The sequence below is a fragment of the Lampetra planeri genome, chromosome 3 (genome assembly GCF_965212315.1).
Source record: "Lampetra planeri chromosome 3, kcLamPlan1.2.h2, whole genome shotgun sequence".
Lineage (NCBI taxonomy): Eukaryota > Metazoa > Chordata > Hyperoartia > Petromyzontiformes > Petromyzontidae > Lampetra > Lampetra planeri.
Genome location: NC_136109.1, coordinates 27,798,647 through 27,806,986, shown reverse-complemented (window position 1 = coordinate 27,806,986; position 8,340 = coordinate 27,798,647). Strand labels below are relative to the sequence as shown.

The 8,340-nt window shown below is 45.8% G+C and overlaps 1 protein-coding gene across 1 annotated transcript; it reads left to right on the top strand.

The window, feature by feature from the left end:
* KTI12 (KTI12 chromatin associated homolog) lies at window positions 1-8,012 on the top strand. The gene is made up of 9 exons (XM_078592540.1): window positions 1-325; window positions 1,912-1,963; window positions 2,301-2,353; window positions 2,779-2,834; window positions 3,094-3,173; window positions 3,312-3,471; window positions 4,470-4,532; window positions 4,659-4,729; window positions 6,234-8,012. Exons 1-9 carry the CDS (start codon window positions 145-147, stop codon window positions 6,373-6,375), a joined length of 858 nt encoding a protein of 285 aa, XP_078448666.1. The 5' UTR covers window positions 1-144; the 3' UTR covers window positions 6,376-8,012.
* The last annotated feature ends 328 nt before the right edge of the window (window positions 8,013-8,340 follow it).

Genomic DNA, 8,340 nt, shown 5'->3' with positions numbered 1-8,340 from the left:
TCGATCCGCGCGTGTATCACCAACCAACAAATCGGCGCAGCGAGCTTGAGGCGTCAATTCACGAGTTCATGAGCCAGCGGCGAAAGGTTTTTGAGGGTCTGAGTCGACCAATTTCGTCCCCGATAAAATCGATCTGCGGAGCCAATGCCGCTGGTGGTGATGTGCGGCCTCCCGTGCAGCGGGAAGACGCGCAGGGCCCTGCAGCTCGAGTCGGCGCTGCTGCAGATGCAGCTGCGCGCGGGGCCCTCTGGCCTAGAAGGCCGCAGCGTGGCCGTGGTGCCGGACACGGCGAGCGTCTCGGGCGGCAGGGACCTCGTCTACGGGGGTGAGGGACCACGAGGAGACGGGGGCAGACACGCGGGAGGCCTCGAGGTGGGGGTGTTAGCTATACCCCGCGTTCTTGTGCAGGGGAGGGGGTGGGAATTTTAGTTTTCGGGTCCGTGTGGCGGCCGGTAGAGACGTTTGAATGCTGGCGACATGAAAATTGTCTTCCATAATGTCGGTGTTTTTGTTGTTGTTGGGTCGTGTAAATGTATAGATGTGTCGTTAAACCCGCCACCACCCGACACAGCCAACTAGTTGAGGGTTGTCACGTAAACAGAACGTGCCAATTCGTCACTAGTACAACACTAGTGTGTAGTGTATAGTGTAGTGTATAGTTGTGTAGTTTATAGTGTAGTGTATAGTTGTATAGTGTAGTGTATAGTTGTGTAGTTTATAGTGTAGTGTATAGTTGTGTAGTGTATAGTGTAGTGTACTAGTACAGCACTAACCGGTGTGTTGGAGATCCAAGCCACAACATTTACAATCTAAGTACGACGTTTCGCCAGTTATTACAACCAGCTTCATCAGGCGACAGTCAGATTAGTGGAGGGAGCTGGTAGGAACGTTGGGTTGCTCGGTCAATGGCCAGGGTCAACGGCGGCGTAGTGTATTCCGCAAATATGCCCGACTGAGGGCAGGCACAAGCCGGCGTGAGTAGGTTAAACGTTGAGTTTTATAAGGGCACCACGGGGTGACCAGCCCCTCCCCACCCAGCCCTACCCCTCCCACCCTTCACCCAGCCCCACCCTCCCCACCCAGCCCCTACCCACCCTCCCCTCTCCACCCAGCCCCACCCCTCCCATTTTTGGATGCACGTCGGACGGACGGACACAATAATCCCATGTGGGCTGGTGTAACCAGGAGGTTCCTACCAGTAAAAGTGTGTGTTGTTCGGAAAAATGGAAGGAAGTGGAAAGAGAGGAAGACCTAACACAGAATGGCTTGACGACGGCATCACGGTAGATTGGTGCCGGGAAGATGTGGCCACTACTTTATCTATATTGGCATAAGACAGATGAAAGTGGAAAAATATGACGAAATGTGTAGTGGACATCGACTACGGGCTGTCTAGCCCATGGATCGTGATGATGGGTTGTGGTTCACATTTGAAGGCCCTGTCGAATTGACGGTGGAGGCCCGAATAAACCGGTCGTCAAGGTCCGGATAATTTGCAAGAAAGTCAGGTTTAGTTGCAGTGAAGGCCCCTCCGTGTTTATTCAACAACCCCTGGGTAATTGACAGGAAAAAGGCACCGATAATTGACACCAGCGGGGGAGAGCCCCGTAATTAGTGAAAGTGCGGGTGACACTGAGGTGCCTCCCCCCGTGAATTAGACTGTGACAGCCCCGTTAGAGTTGAGGGTCGGGTAACCGTGAGGGTGTTGTGGGGTCGTGCTGAGTTTCTGGTGAGCACAGAGGATCCAATGAAGAGCACCGATTTGATTGCAAAGGGGCCTCAAGGCGACGGCTCGAGACTGCAAGCCTCCATGTCTCGAACGAGCACCGTGGGGCTTTGCAAAGAGTTGGGCAACTTTTATCTTGTTCTTGTTGTTTTTCCCCAAATGTGGGCATCATTTGTCTTTCTCAGATTCAAGTAAAGAAAAGGAGATGAGAGGCGCACTTAAATCCGAAGTTGAAAGGTAAAGAATTAAAATATGCAAAACTCCCTTGGCCTTCGGAGAAAAATGTTGCTGGCACGCCGCATTAACTAACTTTACATATTTAATGTGTTTTTCCATGTCCCCCTTGTAATGTAATTTAATATAACAGCCATGGTCTATCCACTGCTCCATGAAAACCTCATTACGGTGGAGCACACAGAAATCCATCGAGTTCCTGCATACGGGCTGATTTCATCGCCGCGACTGATCACGTTTCTGGTGAATGATATCTTCGGCGGTTGACAATGGGCCCTCATTATATTGCACACCACTTGAGACGCCGATGTGCTAACTCTGCTGCTGTTTTGTTGAACAGAAAAATCAACAAGCAAGACGTGGTGATTGTAGATTCGCTCAACTACATCAAAGGTACACGCACATTAACGACAAATGGGTGGCGCTGGGTGGGGAGGGGCTGGGTGGGAGGGGTGGGGCTGGGTGGGGAGGGGCTGGTCACCCCGTGGTGCCCTTATAAAACTCAACGTTTAACCTACTCACGTCGGCTTGTGCCCGCCCTCACAGTCGGCCATATTTGCGGAATACACCACGTCGCCGTTGACCCTGGCCATTGACCGAGCAACCCAACGTTCCTTCCAGCTCCCTCCGCAGGAATGGGTTTGCCCGTTGCTGAAGAGGGTTGTGGGTGCAGGGAAGGGGGTCCCATCAAACCCAAAAATCCCCTCCAAAAGTCCACCCCACCGACGAGCCAAACCCAAGCTCTGCTCATGTTTGCCCCAAAGACGATCATGCTTGCGGTGCACATTAAACAAATGCTCCTTGATTTTCATTCACAGGATGCAGATATGAACTTTACTGCATCATCAAGCACGCCCAAACGCCGCACTGCCTCGTAGGTTGGAACTCAAAAAATATTTTTAAGTTATAAAAATGTGTACAAGCATCCACACATCATTATTCTCATGTAAAACTCAACAAAATTGTAAAAAAAACATTGCCTTAAAAAAAAATGTATTATCGGCTATGTTTTGGGCACTTCATAGTAGTTTAATAAAGGGGTCGGAAATAGAGTGGATAGGAGTTGGATATTGCACTTTACGCCCATGGGGCCTGATGATTCTTATGTAGTTGCTGCGTGTGTGCCCACGTAGATTCACTGCGACACTGCAGCCCAGACGTGCTCCGAGTGGAACCAGCAGCGGAGCGCAGAAGAACGATACACCCAGGAAGTGTAAGGTGCCCAGCGTGCAACATGCTTGCGTGCATCCATGTCTGATCGCACACCATCAATGATGCCATCGAAACACACCGCGGGTCCCAACGCTTTGCGTCGTTTTTCACTGCGCTAACCCTGTGTTTTTTTGGGCAGCTTGGACGCGCTGGTGATGCGTTTCGAGGCGCCAGACTCGAGGAACCGCTGGGACTCGCCACTCATCACGGTGCAGCCGCTTGACGCATTCCCTTTGGAAGCTGTGTGCGACGCCTTGTTCCACCGCAAAGCGCCTGTGCAAAACCAGGCGACGCTCAACGTAAGCGATTGTTCGTCGTGACAGTGCATTCGACGTAGCTTGGGTTTGACGCGGATCAAACTGAGTTAATTTGTTGTCGGTCGCGTATATGTCCGCTTGGTTAAGTTTTTAGTAATAGTTTTTTACCTGGCAACAAAACTGACACCTTTGTACAAGGGATCATGTTTGCATTAACCACAACACCAGCGGTAAAAATGCAAACAAAAAGACAACTCTGATAATGTATGCACTGTCCTTGAAATTGATTGGTCCACACCCGAGATAGCTTTTCTTAGAGCATAGTCTCACAGGCGTCATCTGGTCCAACACCATGTGAGACTTGGCTCTAAGAAAAGCTGTCTCGGGTGTGGACCAATCAATTTCAAAGACAGTGCATACATTATCATAGTTGTCTTTTTGTTTGCATTTTGACTGCAAGTGTTGTGGTTAATGCAAACATGATCCCTTGTATAAAGATGTTAGTTTTGTTGCCAGGTAAAAGGGTAAAAACCTATTACTATATCTTGCTACTGGTAAAGGAGGTCTCAATGTAATTGGTTAAGTCTGTTTTGCAAGGGACACGTGCGTCAGGGCCCTTGTGTGATGGGCTGAACTTGGTATTAGCGTGCAGTCCTCAGAAGAATTACACATCAGAAATGTACATTTTAATTATGACAAAACCTTTTGCATTCATGATGACTGCTCGCCATTCCAATTAGACATCGCTGAACTAGTCGTCGTTAAAATGAAGGTAGCAGTCTACTCAATATAAAGAACCCACAGCCAAGAAATGTTTAAAGATCCCTTTGTGAGGCTGCTGGTGAAGTTAATTTGCACAGACACGCCACCAGGAGGCATGCAAGATATTGCTGGGTTTACACGATGCAAAGCAAACCAAATGTATTTTAACTTGTATTTTGAGCTACATGGTTGGGTCTCATTCATTTTGAATTGACAGTATAGATATGATCAATTATATTGTGTTGCTGATTTGCAAATGTAACCTCTCATTTTCACAGCAACCACTTTCCTCGACCAACTTTCTTTATGAACTGGATCAAGTAACACAAGAAGTCGTTACTGTAAGTAAAACATCTCTCACACGTACATATTTACATCCTGGTTTATTGATTAACAAAAAGCAGTGTTAGCTGTGGTTGTAAATACAACGTGTCCTATGCTTGGGTATTTGTGTTGTACGATTTAAGGCAGTTTTGAGTGCTCAGAAGACCAGCGTTCCTGGAGACCTCATCACCATCCCAGGAGCCAAAGACAAAATATCCTTCAAATGAAAAATTATAATAATGATAATTGACAGCCTTTTGTTAATCCACTGCTGCATGAAGGCCTCTACACGATGTTGGTCATGCAGGTTGTTTGACCATACCTCACCATGATGGTCAGTGCGGTTAGGCCCAGGTTCAGCTGAGATATCACTTGCTAATGATGTTAGTCATTGCCGAGAATTTAACGTGTGTTGCCAGGTTCATAGCACAGTACGCTAATCGCCGTACTACCGCTCCACAAATGTCAATTCCAAGTTGTTAAAAGCCAGATTCGTGCTGTGGTGTTTTCCTATTAAATTACCACGTGCATTGTAACCTTTCACGTAGTTTAACACGTTGGCTTTCGCAACCAATGTCTATAATAGAGGTTTTTGGGTTACATCGCGTAAACATATATAAATGTGTTGTTAAAACCCACCACCATCCGACACAGCCAACTAGTAAGGGTTGTCACGTAAACAGAACGTGGCCAATTCGTCACTAGTACAGCACACCGGTGTGTTGGAGAGCCAAGCCACAAGATTTACAATCCGAGTACGACGTTTTACCAGTAATTACAACGAGCTCCATCAGACGACATCCAGATTTGTGGAGTTGTTTCGTTCCTTATATAGAGGCGTAGACGTATAACTACCTTTCAGTTAAATTTCGATTTAAAGCTTTCGTGACTGCAGGGATTAATCTTCTTGGTTCTTTCGGTAAAGTCACGTAGAAGGGAAGTAATAAAATAATAAAAATAAAGCATAATATTATATTTTATTATGTTTTATTTTTATTATTTTATTACTTCCCTTCTACGTGACTTTACCTTTCAGTTAGTTATACGATTTGGCGTTCGCTGGTCTAACATTGTGTAGACGAGGCCACAAAGAAGGCTGTCTCTGGTGTAGGCTAATTAGTTTCAAATACAATGCATTTTATTATCAGATCATGTTTGTTTGAATGTTCACCATAAGTACGTGTGGTTAATTCAGACTTGATTCCTTACAAAAGGTAGTCGATGTTTGAACATCTTAACACCTAGTGATAGGTTTTTACCCTTTCAACTGGTACAAAAACTGACACCTTTATACAAGGCATCATGTTTGCAATAACCACAACACAAGCAGTCAAAATGCAAACAAAAATACACAACTCTGATAATGATAGGCTCTAAGAAAAGCTGTCTCGGGTGCGGACCAATCAACTTCAAGGACAGTGCATATCATTTTTAGAGTTGTTTATTTTTGTTTGCATTTTGACTACTTGTGTTGTGGTTATTGCAAACATGATGCCTTGTATAAAGGTGTCAGTTTTTGTACCAGTTGAAAGGGTAAAAACCTATCACTATATTTTGCCACTGGTAAAGGAGGTCTCAGTGTAAATCTTAACACCTGTTTTATTGCCAGAAAGAGTGAAAACCTCTCCTTATTTTTCATAGTTATACGTTTGATGTCAGTACATGTGTCCAGAGAGGTAGAGGGTGTGTGACTCGTCCTTGACCCGCGTGTGAGACATGGAGATGGGAAGGAGCGTCAGCATGGCCGAGTTGAGGCGGCTACGGCGTCAGTTCATCTCCTACACCAAGATGCATCCGACAGAAAACATCGGCCACATCTCCAACATGTTTGTGCAGTACATCAACAAGAGCACTAAATAGCGGACGGCAGATGGTGGACCCGGTGACTCGGGGGGGGTGGGGGGGACTAAATGCCATGACGGATGCACGCCGAGCAAGAAACGTTCAGAGTCTTGAGTTAGAATCCAGGCGGCCGATTGTTCTTGGGTTGCAGCGAGTTTGTCTCGGCCCAGGCACCAATGACTGCACGCAGAATAACGATCGTGTTACATTGGTTTTGTCGTGTAATTTTACGTAATCCGGCACTGATAAACATTTTAGTTTCATTCGCCGTATGACCATATCACCACATGTGGCGGATACAATATGGTGCACCGCTTAATACGGATAACACGAAGTTGAAGAGACTTAACTTTTGTATTTCTGTTATATGATGATGCTGCCAAATGAACATTTCTCAATGACTCATTACATGACGCCAATAGTTTTAGGCAATCATTTGAAGAAAACTAAAAAAAGTCGAAACAAATAATGGACAGGCACAGCTTTCAATGTGAGGCTTAATTCCAGTACATATTTTAAAAAGGTATTACTGATGCACATGTATAAAATCAATGTTGTTAACGTGTGTCGCCTTTATACCCAATGCAATTGTGCAAAGAATATTGTCAAGGGATCCATCGGTGATTCCCAGAGTCGTTCTTGGTCGCCTGCATTTATTTCATGTCGCACGTGTTTCCCAAGTTTTCTCTACAAAAGGAGACGTATTGTCTTCAATGGGTGCTCACCAGGTGAAATAAAGGCCATTGAACTGAATGGGCACGTGCAAATGTGGCTAAACAAACTTTTGGCTTTTGAACAATCGTGCTGTATTGTGAGCTCCATTGGCAGCTTCTCACAAGCACACCTTTGGCATTCTCTTCCCACTCAAATATGCGTTCTGCACGTTGTGTGATGCTGTTGCTCGGCATGTGTTCATTTATTATCCATCATCCGCCATGGCCATTCCACTGCTGGATGAAGGCATCACCAAGCTGCCACCATCTCATAATAAAGGTTGTTCAAATTAGTTACTACTTCAGGTCACCGGCGTGTTGGAGATTAAACCCACAATATTTACAGTTTGAGTACGACATTTCGCTGGTGATTATATCCGGCATCATTGGGCGATTTTTCCAAAATACAATTTTACAAAATTGCTCGATGATGCTGGATGTCATTTACGTGACGAACTTTACTGGTTGGCCGTGTCGGGTGATGGCGGGTTAACGACACGCATGCAATCGAACCCAAAAACATTTTACGAATAATATTTGTCGCGAAAGCCTACGTGTCAAACTGCCCCCATCTCTCAATCCTTAGATGTAATCATCTAGCACCTGCACACGAGTTTATTTATTATCTCCGCTCTGCTGTGGACGTCCTCTCGGACGCGTTCCATTCCTTGGCTGCCACTCCCATCGTTATTCTTGACGGTCGGCTGTTGGATATTCCACTTTATAGCAGGTTTTTTAAAGTTTAGTGAGCACATACAAAGCACACGACAGCAGGTGGCGCTGTAGACTTAAGTGACCAATTTTATTAATTTATGCACAACTTTGTTCATTTTTACATAACTGGGGAAAGAGCGTTGGGGCTTGATCCGAGGTTGGTGTGTTGAGTGAATGTTGTTTTTATGATGGAAGGTTTGACGTAAATAAATATATTCTTCTGCTTCATGAATGGTGAGCGGCTTTTTTGTGACCATGTATGGGATGGCCTAGAGTCATAACTGGGCTTGGTTAACGTTCAGAAATGGTGCGTAAAACATTGTTAAATTACAGGAATAGCCAAGGCAAAGGTGATCCTTATCCAAGTCTCTTACCCAGAAAAACTAAGTGCCATGGCCTTGAAGCTTGGAGATGGGGCATGCTTTCGCACACCTCCCGATTAGCACGGTTGGCTACGCACGGTGCGAAAGAAGTTCAACATACAGACATACATCTGTCTGGAGCAGTGCATCATAGACTCGTGTCCTTGTGCCATACCGTTGGTCTGCCTTGCCAA